Below are 16088 nucleotides of genomic sequence, written 5' to 3'. Positions count from 1 at the left end.
CTGGCTCTTTCATCCAGTTTAGAGTGACACCCTGATCCAGGAAGGGTCTGTTTTGTACAAAATACCTTCAACTTCTTAATACTAGGACATCACTGTACTTCTAGGCATTGATAAAGACTTTGAAATGTTTTTTTGTATCCATCTCCTTGTGACTTGTGCCTGTTCACAACTTTATCCTGGAGATTTTTTGACAATACCTTGCCACCCATAGTTGATGGTTTGCTTCAGTTGCACTACCAGGGATTGAAATGCTCCAGGAAAGCTCTTTTCATGCTGAGCTAATCAAAATGACCACAGCCGATCACAGTTGAAAGTCAAATGGCTTTGAGAAGGTGATTAGCTACACCTGACTGGGTTTACAAGTCATTTTAAGAGGGGGTGATCCTTTTTCCAACTCAGGGATTCTGTTTTTTATATTTTTTTATTTTCTTCCAACATATTATAGCTTTCACTTTGTTTTAAGTTGCAATAAGTAAATACAGCTGGATAAAACAAAAACTGTGCGTCTTCATTTCAGGCTGAAAAGCAACAAAATATGATTTTAAAAAGGGGGAGGATTCTTTTTTTCTACCTACTGTAGTTCATTTTCCTAATTAAAGCCTAAGTGCAGCCAAAATAAACTGAAAAATCAGTTCAAGGGACATGACATATCCTCTTCCATCCATGCCCATGTCCCCCCCTGTTGCTGTAATCTTTCAGTGTGGCAGGGATTATTAGAACTAAGGGGCTGTTGCTGGCTCTCATCAAGAAAGCCAGAGTACACCCATCCTTTTTGCCCTGCTGCTCAACTCATAGAAGACATATTACAGCTTCTATGAATGGAGGACGGGCAGATGATTGAAAGGTCCACCCCCTCTATTCATAGATCATTTTTTCATTCATAGACACTGTAGTAATGGCTTCTATGAATGGAGAAGCTGGAGGCATAAAGGGTGGGCATAGTCAGGTTTTCTTGATGAGAGAATGACAGCCTCTTAGTTGTATTAACCCCTGCCGCACCAGAAGATTACAGCAGTGGTGGTGGGAGGCATGGACAGTGGAGGATTTCACCCAAAAAGAAAAAACGGCACAAGTAACGCATCCTAATGACTGGAAGTTATGTCCCTTGTGCTGATTTTTCTGTTTGTATTTTGGCTGCATTTAGGTTTTAAACCCAAACACAAGGGGTACACAAGTCTTGAACATTCTAGTATAAGCAGGGCTACTGTTAGGAATCATGGGGCCCTGTACAGCCTACATGACAGGGCCCCCTCAGCCCCAGAAAATATCAAAATTATATTTTTACTTCAAAATACACTAAAATTATTATTAGCAAACACAATAAAAACTGTAATGAGTTAATAAAGCTTTGTATGTGAATGAGGTTTTGGGTCACATTCATCTGGATGCTGTGGCCTGTACAGGGGGAATCAGCAGTTTGTGTGGGTGCCTCCTGAATCTGTATGCAGGCAACACTGACAGTGTACATTTGGGGCCACTGACCCACACATCTGGGAAACTAGGACCTTAGGCTGTATTTGTACAGCTGCTGAGCCCTAGAGTGTACAGCTGGCCCTAGCCACATGAACAAACAATTTTTTTTACATTTTTATTTTTACATTTTATTCAACAGCCCCTGTGGGCTTTAGTGAAATATCAGGGGTATAAACGGGCCCCCAATGTTTCACTTTTAAAACAGAGAAAGATGCCCAGTCCTTTCTCTGCAGCCTCAGCTGCACTGAGTGTACAGGAGGTATTCTGTACAGAGGCTTCCTGTTCATTCACAATCGGAAGTATATATTTTTTTTATTTCAGGTACTTGTATAGCGACGTCAATTTATGCAGCAATATACATTATACATTCACATAAGTCTCTGCCTCTAAGAAACTTGCAACCTAAGGTCCATAACACACAATCATATATACTAAGGCCAATTTAGACAGGATCCGAATAACCTACCAGCATGTCTTTAGAGTGTGGAAGGAAACTGGAGTACCTGGAGGAAACCAACGTAGGCACAGGGAGAACATGCAAACTCCAAGCAGATGGTGTAATGGTCAGGATTCAAACCAGCGACCCTTTTTGCTGCTAGGTGAAAGTGCTAACCGCTACACCACTATCTATATAACTATGCTGCAATTATGAATGAAAATGTATTAATCACTCACTAGATTCATTCAGAAAAGTCCTCTCCATCCAGAAACCAATCCCCCTGTGTGCCCGCAGCAGCTGACTGCCGATGGGAGGGAGAGGAGTAGAAGCCGAAAATGCTTGGGGGGGGGGGGGGTCATGGAAAGGGCGGGGGTTATCTGAGCAGCAGGGGGGTGTAATCCCTTAATCTGATCCCCCTGCAGCAGCTAACAGCCAGTAAGTAGTGAAGAAGAGGGAGGGAGCCTGCTATGCTGCAAGGGGAGCCACGGGGGAACAGTTTCGGAATTGCTCTCCCCCTCAGCCTCTCCGATTTACCCCCCCCCCCCCCTCTTGTTGACAATCCACTTCCACCTGCCTTTCAGTTGTCCAGACCATCTGTTGAACTGCTGGTGTCCAGGTCCCACACCGGAGGGCTGGGGCTACACCCTTATCAGCAGCCCTGGCTAGTTTATCAACTACATTATGTATGTGTATAAAGTGTGCTACTGCATAGTGATGCATTATGGATAATTACCCAAGCTCTTTCAGAAGATGTTCATGTTTCTGCTCTAGACTTTTGTTCTTCACAGCCTGAGGCACGTCGGGTACAAACCAGGCAGCAATGAATTTTATGCATACTGCCACATGCTAAGAAACAAAAAATAAAAAAAGCATAAGAGATTACAAAAAAAAATTACATTTTATGCTAAAAATAAATGCATACCAAGATGTAGGTAACAATGAGTACATTCCCTGCTGTGGTTACCCACATTTTTAATTATTAGGCCTGGTGTAGACTTGCTTTAAAAGGTGGCAGTAGAGAAGCGTTTTTAAAGCACTCAGAACACAAAGCAAAGGACCCGTCGCTAAATAAAAAGGTTGGCTTACAAAACTGTACACACGGGTGAGTTTGCGCTGCTCTCCTGTGCTTCAAAATGTATACCCCATGTTCCTTTCATTGTGCTTTGCCGAATTTCAAAAGCTCTAATAGAAGCCTATGATATCACTCTCTATCTATCCAGGCACCTGATCCATCACTTCCTCTGTTGATCCTGCCAGGCACCCGTGCCACTCCCATTTTATATCTATATATTTTTTTACATTAGATATCGCAATGTTTACAATCTATGACAATATATATATATATCCCCCCCATTTATTGCCTGTCATTTGCCTTATGCAAAGTCCCAACCCCCCCAATGTTCTGCTATACAGGGATGGAGGAATGTTTTCATGCTTCATTTAAAGTCCCACATACCCTTCCTTCATATATCCATTTCTCAGAGTGTGTAGGTCTGTACTGGGGCAGCTGTCACCAATGTAGACAATGCTCTATCCTTGGCCCCATTCAGCTGTCAGCCTGGAGATTCCTGGGCAGAAAGCTAAATGTATACAAAGCAGCAGGAGATACTATTGATGTCATTACCCAAATTTGGAAATGCCCATATTTCAGAAATGACAAGCTCACAGGAGAGGCGGACCTAATGGGGAACGAGTCAGCACCTGTCAGGTGGGGTAGATCCTGTCAGACTAGTTCGGCATCAGGTCCTCCTTGCTTTTGATCGACAGCGGACAGCAGTGAGCAGATTCTAAATCCACTAGTCAACTAGGGTGACCACGTGTCCCGGATTGCCCGGGACAGTCCCACATTTTGCAGTTCTGTCCCGGGTCCCGGGCACCTTCATTCCAGGACAATACAGTGTCCCGGAATGAAACTGACACAGCCACCCGATGAGAGAGCGGGGCTGGGAAGCCGGCGTCCCTAACTACTGATGAGTCTTCAGCTGTCAATGGGCTTTCCCGCTGACGGCTAAATAAAAAATAAAGCTGCCAGTAAAAAGAAAAACACGGCGTGGGGTCCCCCTCCCCTAGTCCATTCCAGACCCTTTGGTGGCTTCCAGATTCTGATAACCCCCCCTACCTGCATGCCACAACAACCACCAGCCAAGGTAAGATGGGGACGTGATGCTTTGGGGGTGGGGGGTAGAGCCCGTGGGTGCTGGTATGGACTGAGGGGGGGGGGCACTAGTTGCAACCGTGAGTCAATTTAAATGTGATTTGACTCTTTTTTTTCTTTAGAAATTTCATTTTTGCTGCAGAATGTTCTATACATGGTACACATGCCCCACTTTACAGGCAGACTAAGGGGACCCCCCAGTCACTATATTTAGAGGAATTGTTCATTTTTATTGTTGCACTTTAAGCATCATTAGAATCACTGCTCCTGAAAAACGTTAAAATTGGCAAATTTTTGTGAAGGAGGGGGGTGTCCCTGAATGGCAGTTTGGAAAATGTGGTCACCCTATAGTCAACTAAATAACGGCTATGGATCTGCCCACTGCCATGGGCTGTCATTCAAAAGAAGAGCAGACCTGATAGGGAACCAGTCAGTTCCCTATCAGACTCTGTTCATCACACTGCAAAATTCCTTGGCCATGCGTCTGTGTGGTGGGCACTTCGGCCGGGAAAAGAACGCACTAAGAAAGGAGTGTCCACTAAGAGCACTCCAACTTCATTGTTGGCCTCCAACAGAGTCACGTACCGATTTCTGACAGGTACATGAATTTGGTGCAGGCGTTTCGTCAGATTTGGCGACCTGTCAGAATTGGGAACGAAAGTGACGTTCCGTCGCCGCCATCTTGCTACACCCCGCACTTCTCCATAGCAAGGATACTCTAAAAAGGGTGAAAGTCGACATCTTGTTACAACCACCGGAGTTTTCCATATTTACACTTATTTTTATAAGGAAAGTGAGTTTATATAGTGAAATACAGTGCTTAGAAGTCCATCTGACTGGTTAGATATTGAATTTTAAAAGCAGCACTTCTGTCAGATTAGCATACCTGTGAGATAGGCAGGCTTGCCGCTGCTTTTACAATTCAACATCATAACAGTGAGAGGAAGTTCTAAGTACTGGATTTCAGTATATAAACTCACTTTACTGTTAAATACAAGTATAAAATGCAAAACTCCAGTGGGTGTAACAAGATGTCTGCTTTCCCCTTCTCAGAGTATCCTTACAATGGAGGAGTGCGGGGTGTAGCAAGATGGCGGCGACAGAACGTCACTTCTGTTACCAATTCTGACGGGTCGCCATATCTGACGAAACAGGCACAGACAATTTTGATGTAGAGGCCCCACATAACTCTTATGCCGCGTACACACGGTCGGAATTTCCGACAACAAATGTTTTGAGAGCTGGTTCTCAATTTTTCCGACAACAAATCTTGTCGGAAATTCCAATCGTCTGTAGCCAATTCCGACGCACAAAAATCCTACGCATGCTCGGAATCAATTTGACGCATGCTCATAATCATTGAACTAAATTTTTCTCGGCTCGTCGTAGTGTTGTACGTGACCGCGTTTTTGACGTTCGAAATTTCCAACAACATTTCTGTGACCGTGTGTAGGCAAGTTTGAACGAACAATCCGTCAGAAAAAAATCCACGGTTTTGATGTCGGATGTCCGATCGTGTGTGCGCGGCATTGGAGTGTCTAACACTTTCTCCCATGGTGTGTGGGGGCATATACATCCCCACAAGCCTTCTTAATGTGGCCTCTCTTCCTCTTACTTTCTGCCTAAGCTCTACCAATCGTCGTTCCAGTGTCCAACGAGACTGCTTCAGTGGCCAATGATGGAACTCCTACTGGGCAAGTGGAAGGCAGTTAGTTCAGCTCAGACATTAAAATCCCTTTCACACTGGGGCATTTTTCAGGCGCTTTAGCGTTAAAAAAAGCGCCTGAAAGAAGCTGCATCTGCAACCCCAATGTGAAAGCCCAAGTGCTGTCACACTGAGGCAGCTGCGCTGGCAGGGCGTCAATAAAAAGCGCTTTAGGAGCATTGAATACACCGCTCCTAAAACCCCCTTCCCATTGAGGGAGCTTTTTTAACGCCAAAGTGCCTGAAAAATGCTCCGGTGTGAAAGGGGTCTTAGCGGCACTTTACCAGCGTTTTTCGGGTGCTGCCAGTGTGAAAGGATTCTGAAAGCACTCAGGCTTTCACATTGGGATTGCAGATGAGGCTTCTTTCAGGCACTTTACAGGCTTTTCTTTTTTTAACGCCAAAAAAACGCCCCAGTGTGAAAGGGGTCTTAGTCAGAAAAAGTCAGGCCCCAGTAAGAAAGAAAATAAAAATTAGAAAAGGGCATACAAAAAGGATTTTATAACAGAATATTAAAATTGAGTAAAGTTTACATTAAATTCCTTATACAGTAACATAATCCTGATACATTGTTGGTATTTGTCAGCTTACATTTTGGTGTTTCTGGTTCACAGTATAAAACACATATAATGCATGTAAAATTACTCACTTCTTGAATATCCTCAATAAACTCAGTTTTAAAAAAAAATTAAATAAAAAGTTACTCACCTCAAATACAATGACAAACACAAGTCTAGCAGCAAAGATATGATAGAACTGTACAGAGTAATTGTATTCTTCATCGGCTGTACGATAATCGCGGTACCTGCACAAAGAGTAGCACAGGAGTTTGTATCAGAAGAGATAGATTATATGGGCCAGATTCACATAGGTTAGTGGATCTTTAGATTTAAGATCCGCCGCCGCAAGTTTTTGAGGCAAGTGGTTAATTCACAAAGCACTTACCTCAAAACTTGCGGCGGCGTATCGTAAATCCCCCGGCGGAATTCAAATTCCGCGGTTAGGGGGAGTGTACTATTTAAATCAGGCGCGTCCCCGCGCCGATTGAACTGCGCATGCGCCGCCGGCTAAATTTCCCAGCGTGCATTGGTCCAAATGACGTCTCTAGGACGTCATTGGTTTCGGCGTGAGCGTAACGTGCGTCCAGCTCTTTTGTGAATCGACTTCCGCAAACGACGTAAAAATTCAATACTCGGCGCGGGAACGACGGCCATACTTAACATTGGCTGCGCCTCATAGACCCAGGGGTAACTATACGCCGGAAAAAGCCGAACGCAAACAACGTAAAAAAAAAGCGCCGGGCAGTCGTTCGTTTCTGAATCGGCGTAACTCCTCATTTGCATATTCGTTGCGTAAAAAAAAAACGAAACGCCACCTAGCGGCCGGCCTGGAATTGCAGCTTAAGATCCGACGGTGTAACACAGTTACACCTGTCGGATCTTAGGAATATCTATGCGTAACTGATTCTCTGAATCAGTCGCATAGATACGACCGGCAGAACTCAGAGATATGAACGCGTATCAGGAGATACACCGTCGTATGTCTTTGAGAATCTGGCTATATATATATATATATATATATATATACACATACATACATACATACATACATACATATACACACACACACACGTCAGCAGAGAGCAAATTGACATAAAGGGGTTGATTTACTAAAGGCAAATAGACTGTGCACTTACAAAGTGCAGTTGCATTCGACAAGAGCAGAAGCTCTGCTGTCTTCCATCATCTAATCAGGTGCAAGCAAAAATGTTTTTTTTTTTTACTTTTCCTTGCATACGATTAGGTATTTTTTGCAAAGTGAAGCTTTACCTCATTTACTAAGCTCTGGAACAACTGCACAGTCTATTTGCCTTTTAGTAAAACTAACCCCATAGTGACTTTTTTCTCTTAAAGCGGAGTTCCGGACCCAATTTCACTTTTTAAATATAAATACCCCTGTAATACACAAGCTTAATGTATTCTAGTAAAGTTAGTCTGTAAACTAAGGTCCGTTTTGTTAGGTTGTTATAGCATTTAGACACTTTATAAAATAAAAATTGACTGGGGACATCTTAAGTGTGGGCATCATGAAGCCAGGCTGTATGACTTCCTGGATTTCAGCCTTGCAGATCTCGCACATGCTCAGTGCTGCACAAGCAGTGTAATAGGTTTCAGATCAGGTTTCAGCACCTGTACTGTCCAAGTCACATGATTCTTCGAGACTGGGGAGTGCACAGACTCCTGTAAAGTTACACCCACTACATTCCCAGGAGTCTGTGCGGTGTAGGTTAGGAAGCTTAAGCACCTGGGTGCAGGAAGTGGGAAGATTAACTATTCTGCCTAGCAACAACACTTTGAAGGCATCTAAAAAAAAAAAAAAATTCTTAAAGGACTAATGACATTTTTTTTAAAACTACTGATGTAATGTTATATTTATGGGTGGAACTCCACTTTAACACTTAATGACACTGAATCATGCGTTCACTAGCATAGGTACCTGCACACAGTGGTATTTGGGTACACCAATGATGAGACTTGGGTCAGCTTCTCAAAGTCATTCGTATGAAAGGTCGACAGACTCTGATTAATGTATCCTGTGAGACAACTAAGAGAAAGAAACAGTTTAGAGGTCAGACACTGATCTTTTCTTTATCTAGAAATGGCCATACATAGGACTCAGTACCATAAAGTGTATCCAATATATTGCAGCTTAGATGCAGGTCATGCATAATTTCTCTTTTGTTTTTGTAACTTTCATCTATTGATCCTGCCAGTAACACACTTGTTCTAGGGCAGTGCTAGTCCACTATAAGGGCATCACTAGTTGTATGCTACCATTTGTTGGAGAACATGAGCCAAGTGATGAAAACCAGTGGGGGAACTTTGCATTTTACCAACATCTTCACTAATATTTTAGGTATGGGATATATTTTAAAATAGATCAACTTACTGAGTTTCCAAAAGGCCTTATGACAGCCATATGGTTGGCTTTTTGATTCTTAACCTATAGATGTATGGTCCTGGGTGGAATCCGCACCAGGGACGCCATCTATGCAGACTTGGCATGCTCTCCCCATGGTTGAGAGTTCCTCCAGGTGTTCTAGTTTATTGCCACAATCCAGATCTATAAAAGCTATTAAAGCGGAGTTCCACCCAAAAGTAGAACTTCCACTTAAACCACTCCTCGCCCCCTTACATGCCACATCTGGCATGTCATTTTTTTTGGGGGGGGGGGGGAGTGGGACTTCCTGTCTTACTTCCTCCTTCCGCCCAGGGACGGCCTAGGCAATACGTCATATCGCCTATGGCCCCTCCCTGTAGGTCCCAGGTGCCGTTCACGCATGCGCAGTGAGTGCCCGGCCGTGAAGCCGAAAGCTGTCACGGCCTGGTGTCCACAGTTAGGATGGAGGCGCCGGCGGGGGGGGGGGGGGGGGAGAAGAGCGGAGCTCCGGCGTTGCGTCGCTGGACAGTGGAGCAGGTAAGTGTATGCTTATTAAAAGCCAGCATCTATGCTTTTTGTAGCTGCTGACTTTTAATAAACATAAAAAAAGTCTGTAACTCCGCTTTAATTGGCTTTTGATGGAATTAGTCAGGTTAGATTGTGCTGTAAGTGTAAAGAAATATTTTAGGCTTCTCTAAAACAAGAACCGCTGTGAACAGATCAATGTTTTTTGAAAGACATGTGCAATTTGTTTAGTTACGAATTCGTTTTTTAATGAATTTTGACAAAATTCGTTAATTGCGAAATTTCTAATTTCCAAAATTTAAAATTTTCAAAATTTTGAAAAAAAGCTAAAAAACGAATAAAAAAAAAAAACGGATTTTTCAGCAGTGCACGTGGCTATTCTTTGAAGAGCACAATTGTACCGTATTGCAAATAGAACAAAAGATAACCTTATATTCAATCCCTTTTATCTATGTCCATTTTCTTTTTTTTTTTAACTCTACATCTTACTCAATTTCTGTGTCGTTGTTTGCGCAAGGTCCATATTTGTATTTGTATACGAGCCGAGGAATGAAGTCAGATGTGATGGCAATAATTAGACCATTAGTAATAACAGCCAGAACTCCAACTCCTTCAAGGACCTGCAGCCAGATACCTAAGGAGAAAAAAATATATATTTACTAGACCATTTACCAGAAACATTTTGCAGTATGAAGGATTAAAGAGCAAAGTAAAGAGCAAAGTACCACACATATGGTGCTTTCACATGCTCGTGCAAGTCTACAAGGGGCAGACTTTTTAATAATGGGAATGTGTGAGGGGCGGATGGCAACAGAAGGGGGCGTATTTTTCAATGATGGCCAGTACTGTGAAGATGGAGGTGGAATTTGTCACGAAATTCAAACACATCTCCTAAACAAAAATATCTCTGCTATTCTTCCTACATGATTTAAGGGCAACACGTGTAGGAAGAATAGCAGAGATATATTTTTTTAGGAGATGTGTTTGAGTTTCGTGACAAATTCCGCCCCCCTCTCAACAGCACTGGCCATCATTAGAAAATACCCCCTCTTCTGTTGCCATTAACCCCTCACGCGCTCCCATCGTGAGTACAACCGCCCCTTGTAGAGTTACACGAGCATCGGTAGTGTGCAGGAGCGTGTGGCACAATGCTGTCTTGTGTGCAGGCCCCCGTGTACAGCTGATCCTAAATTACGATGTTCGGACACTTTCGGCGGCTCCGTACTGCGCAAGCGCTATGCCTGCACAGTACTGGGCGGGCATTATTCTACGGGGGGGCATTTCTCGCCACAACACTGGTCATACACTGAGCAAATTTCTTTCCTGCAACTACGGGTTGCAGGAAAGAAATTAGCTTGTTTTCCCCCCCATCAACACACTATTGTGGTGCATTGCATTGGCAAAAATAGTACAGGTCAGTTGTTTATCTGTTGAAGTGCATTAACAGCCCATACAAAATGATTGTGCTGTCTTAGTGCAACACGCCATGATGTACATAACCATTTGCATTAATACACACAGAAGTATAAATGGCCATAGAGCATAGCATCAAATAACATTAAAGCGGAGGTCCACCCTAAAAATGTTTTTACATTAACAGTCTAATTAAAATATATTAAATAACATTTGTAAAAAAATAAATAAATGTTTTACTTACCAGAAATGACTGTTGCTAGGCAGTTGTCCTAATCTGCCACTTCCTTCTCCGCAGAGCTGTTCATTCTCTTCATCCCTCGCGTTGCCTCCTGGGAAATGGAGTGCGCTGTCTTCTGGGACCTGTGTGTGTCCCAACAGACAGCCGCCCATTCACAAAGCGATGCGTGACTCGCGCATGCGCAATAGGAAACGGGCAGTAAAGAAACAAGGCTCCACTGCCTGTTTTCCTTTGTTAGGATAGGAACGCCGGCACCCGATCCGATGGACAGATCAGCCTCGGGGGGCCGACCAGGGCTCAAGTCCTGCGGGAACGCGTGGGAACGGAGTTCCTGCACTTTTTTCACAGCAGGAACTCAGTTCCCTTTGCAGGACTAGAGCAGCCGAGCCACCCGAGCCAATCCTTCACTAAGCGGCGATGCCCAGCTCGAGTCACTGTCAGGGGCAGGCGAACCTTAGTAATCCTTTATGTTACTGGCGGCTTCCTGTACAGGTATATGGATTCATTGGGTAGTGTGCGAGTATTCCGTCACTTCCTCGATGCGCAATGTCTCCTGGAAGCTTTTGTCATTGTTCCCAGGAGACATTGCGGAGGTCTAACGCGAGTTATCACAGGATTTAGAAAGAACTTACTAAGGTACAGTGGATCGAAAAAAAACAAAACATGCGGTTTAGTAATTATACATATGCGTATAGTTTTTGGTGGGGGAGTGGATCTTGGGTGGGAGTTCCCACACTTTTTTCCCCAGGACTTGACCCCTGGGGCCAACATTGCGGGCTCCTTGGAAAGGTAAGTGTCCTCATTAAAAGTCAGCAGCTACAGTGTTTGCAGCTGCTGACATAATAATAAAAAAATAAAGTGTCTGGAACAACCGTGCATGAACAACAATGAACAATTAATACAAAAAAATCTTACCAATATCATTTGCTTTCCTTGGTACCAGTCTACGCTGTAAACGGGTCATTTTGATGGCATCTAAGCGGATCTCCAACATATTGTTGATGAAGGCAAGGAGAGGAGCAAGAGGGAATGCAGCCACAAAGATTGTTGTAAAACTATACTGAATGACTAAAAGAAAAAAAGTGAAAGAATGAAGGCAGAGCTGCAACACAAGAAAACTATTATATGCCATGGCTGAGACCTACCCATTTCTAGAAATTCGTCAAAGAGACTGAAGATGTGAACTTTGCCCAATCTGTAATTGTCTTTCCAGGTCTCCATTGTACGGTCCTCGGCGCCCTCTTCACTATGCACCCTGCTTTTTCGATCCTTCATCTTACGCAGCTTGTAACATATGAATCTGCAATCAAAAAAATGAAAAAAAAAAAATATTAAAGATAATGGGCCAGATTCTCGTAGATCAGCGTATCTACGAGTGGGGCGTAGCTTATGCCATTAACACTACGCCGCCGCAACTTACTGGAGCAAGTGCCGTATTCTCCAAGCACTTGCTCCGTAATTTGCGGCGGCGTAGTTTAAATGGCCCGGCGTATCCCCACGTAAATCAAAGGGGGCGGCTTGTATTTAAATTAAGCGCGCCCCCGTTCCCGAACGAACTGTCCATGCGCCGGCCTTAAACGTAGGCCACTGCGCATGCTCCGTAGTACGCCGCAAATACATTGGTTGCGACGTGAATGTAATTAACGCACAGCCCTATTCGCGACGAGTTACGTAAACGACGGAAAAACCCGACACTGTCCCGACGGCCATACTTAAAATGGCATACGGCGGACCGACGTAAGGTTACCCCTCATATAGCAGGGGTAACCTTACGCTTACGGATTAATTGCGGGCAATTGCGTAATTGCGGGCACGCTCCCGTGATACAGCGAGCGGCCATAGCCGCTCACTGTATTACTCGGCCCCGCCCCTCGGCGTGCCGCATCACTGGATGTGATTGACAGCAGCGCCAGCCAATGGCTGCGCTGCTCTCAATCAATCCGCTCTAGCCAATCAGCGGCCAGGCTGAGCGGCGAGGAGGATTTCGGGACCACGCGCAGGACTTTCGACGGGTCAGGTAAGTAAAGCGGGGGCTCGGTATACACTGAAGTTTTTTCACCTTAAAGGAACACTAAAGGTTCATTTTTTATTAGTTCAATTGATTGCTGTAATCTAGAGCATTTAAATATCACTTACCTCGTTTTTCCTTTTGACCTCCAAAATACAGTAATCCAGGTTTGAAAATGCCATTTCCTGTCACTCCTCTTCTTGCTTTCCACCAGCATCTGAGCCGTTTTGCATGGTGGAAAGCAGAAAGTGCTCACCCCCTCCCTATGACTACAGCCCTGCGTGAAGATGCTCTCTTATCCCTCACAGGCATGGAGGCTAAGCCTAATGGGAACTGTAGTTCCCATTAGGCCGTGATGTAGCAAGAATGAATGTGCACCGCAAACCAGGAAGTCAGTGAGAATAATGATAGGGGAGTGACGGAGGTGAATAAAACAGCTCGATTTCAACAGGTATCAAACTAGTTATAATGCAAAACATTACTTTTTACTTTATCAGCTACTGTCAGACTTTAATTTAAGAGGAAAATATTTTTGTCTTTACAACCCCTTTAATGCATAGATTGCATTAAGGTGAAAAAACATTTTCCTTTACAACTCCTTTAAGTTTTGCCTGTCAATAGAATATAATTGAAGTGGTCACTTCCTAACTTCTCTCCAATGGAACATAAAAGGTTTAAACTTCACATCCGATGGCCATCGTGCACTAGTTGTTTTTAATTAATTTAATGTAAAAGGTAACTTAAAGGGGACACTAAAGGCAAAATTGTTTTTGTTTAAAAATAACAAACATGTTATACTTACCTCCGCTGTGCAGTTCGTTTTGCACAGAGTGACCCGGATCCGTGTCTTCTCAAGTCCCTCAGCGGCTGTCTCTGCTCCTCTTTGCAAAAGCTTTCCACGTTCATGCGAGCTCCCTCGCATGGTGGAAAGCTTTTGCGAGCGCGCTCCCTTGATACAGCGGCGGCCAAAGCCGACTGTATCACTCGGCCCCGCCCCCGGCACGCCGCGTCTTTCGCTGTGATTGACAGCAGCGCCAGCCAATGGCTGCACTGCTATCAATCCGCCCAGCCTAGCCAATCAACGGCCAGGCTGGGAACCGAATAGCAAGACGAGAACGCGCACAGGACTTTCGAGTGGAGAGGTAAGTAAAACGGGGGCTCGGGGGGGGGGGGGGGGGGGCGGTGCTATCAGATGTTTTTTTACCTTAATGCATAGGATGCATTAAGGTAAAAAAACTTTTACCTTTACAACCCCTTTAAAACAAGTAATGCAGTGTATTTTGTCTACAGTGTATGTCACCAATTATGATAAGCTTGTATGTGGGCATGACAGCGTAAAGGATGCAGAACACACATTAAGACGAGCGCCATACTGTCTACTGTACTTACGGGGACAGAAATTCCACACAGTTACTAAGGGTCTGTTTCAGAACCATGATGATAGACATCTGTATGAACAGGTCAGTGATGCAGCCACTCGGGTGACACTGGAAAGAAATAAGAGAGTCAAGAAACATCCACATATCTCAACCTATATAACCATATGATATAACCATATGAGCCAATTCACTTACTTCCTCCAGTCTCCAGTGCCCTGCAATACGCACATAGTTTCCTGGGTGGCCATTTATTCTGTTTTTCAGAAAGAAAACATGCAATTAGTTCTGATCTCTTCTGGGCCAAGAATAAAACACAGCCCTGGATGCAATACTTTGTCATGATCTGGACCATCTGCTGGGCTTGCAGTCCTTCTCTATAAGAACACTCTGTAGCACCTTGCAATCATAGTGCCAGATTTAAAACCCTGTGGGGATTATTTACTAAAGGAAAATCCACTTTGCACTCGCTGTAGATCTGAGGGGAAACTCTGAAATGAGGGGAAGATCTGCTGATTTTATCATCCAGTCATGTACAAGCTAAAATGCTGGTTTTTATTTTCCTTGCATGTCCCCCTCAGATCTACAGCGACTGCACTTCCAAGTGCACTTGTAGTGCAAAGTGGATTTGCCTTTCATAAATAACCCCGTGTCCCCTTTTGGTCCAAGCGCTTTTGCATTGTGGCCAGGCCCGTCGGAACCCGACAGGCAAAGCATGCAGCAGGGAGGGCCCTTGCCGCACCGCTGCGTCGTCCTGCAGTCTAGTCGGCCGTGTACCATAACCGCGCGGTACAGGAGAATCAGGTTCCTGTTCCCGGCCGGACTGACAGGAAGTGCACACACCGAGTGTTCACTTCCTTTCAGTCCGGCCCCGGGAACAGCAAAGTGAATCTCCTGTACCGCGCGGTTATGGTACACGGCCGACCGGACTGCAGGAGGACGCAGCGATGCGGCAAGGGCCCTCCCTGCTGGGGCCCCTGTGCGGACACCAACATCTGCCAGCGTGTGCACTTCTCAACTTGAAATGTCACTTTTTTTTTTGCTTGGGGCCCCCAAATGTCTTTCGAACGGCCCTGATTGTGGCTACAGAGGAAATACAGTGACATCATCCCTGAAGTTATCAGGATTTACCTTAAGTTTTGGCAAAACCATTTTTTAATTCAGGCAGAGCTGATACAGTTCAACCCTGTCTCCAGCAACAGATCACTGCAATAGTTATCTATTGCTGCAGATATTATCAATACAAGAAAAAAAACACTCCCAACTGACCCTTTCATCATAATAAATGCAACATACACAGATATGTAGTGCTACCCCCGGAGGAGCCGTTGGTTGATTTGGGATCGGCGTATTAAGTTACCTCTAATCGTTGTCTAGGGTGATAGTAGTGAGTAGAGCAGTAAACGAATGTCCAGTCAGCGAAATAGGTTTTCTGAATGCTTTATTTCTCGGCCCAACACGACCAACATCAACATGAGGTAGGACAGGAAAGGTTGATGAGGTAAAGAACCTGAACGGTTTAGGAGATATTTACTGTAATTATAGGCGCCGATGTCTACGGCGCGCAACAGCGCAGGCGCACTGAAAGTACCGTTTTTCTTAATGACATAACCAGGGTTAATGCTGTATTTCCGCGCATGCACGGGGACCTGCTGGTCCCGCGTGCATAGGTGGGAGTGACGTCATCGCCGCTCCGGCCAATCACAGCGCCGGAGCGGCGAAAACAGGAAGTATCTGCGAGGGGACATGGCGGCGGTAGGGAACGAGGAGGACTTCGGGGGCATCGATATCAGGCAAGTGCCACATAATGAGCT

At 44.6% G+C, this 16088-nt stretch overlaps 1 protein-coding gene across 2 annotated transcripts in view; it reads right to left on the bottom strand.

The window, feature by feature from the left end:
- The window catches only part of ANO9 (anoctamin 9), an 84218-nt gene that overhangs the window by 3794 nt on the left and 64336 nt on the right, over positions 1-16088 (bottom strand). For both annotated transcript variants that reach the window (XM_040328478.1, XM_040328479.1), the window contains exons 16-23: positions 14473-14530; positions 14288-14385; positions 12036-12190; positions 11806-11958; positions 9726-9870; positions 8268-8375; positions 6480-6576; positions 2646-2758 (exon numbers count right to left, since the gene is read on the bottom strand). In XM_040328478.1, coding sequence (XP_040184412.1) covers positions 2646-2758; positions 6480-6576; positions 8268-8375; positions 9726-9870; positions 11806-11958; positions 12036-12190; positions 14288-14385; positions 14473-14530 — 927 coding nt within the window. The remainder of the gene's footprint in view (positions 1-2645; positions 2759-6479; positions 6577-8267; positions 8376-9725; positions 9871-11805; positions 11959-12035; positions 12191-14287; positions 14386-14472; positions 14531-16088) is intronic.

Source organism: Rana temporaria, chromosome 11 (assembly GCF_905171775.1).
Source record: "Rana temporaria chromosome 11, aRanTem1.1, whole genome shotgun sequence".
Taxonomy (NCBI): Eukaryota; Metazoa; Chordata; class Amphibia; order Anura; family Ranidae; genus Rana; species Rana temporaria.
The sequence above is the reverse complement of the archived record's forward strand: the minus strand, read 5'-3'. Positions and strand labels throughout refer to the sequence as shown.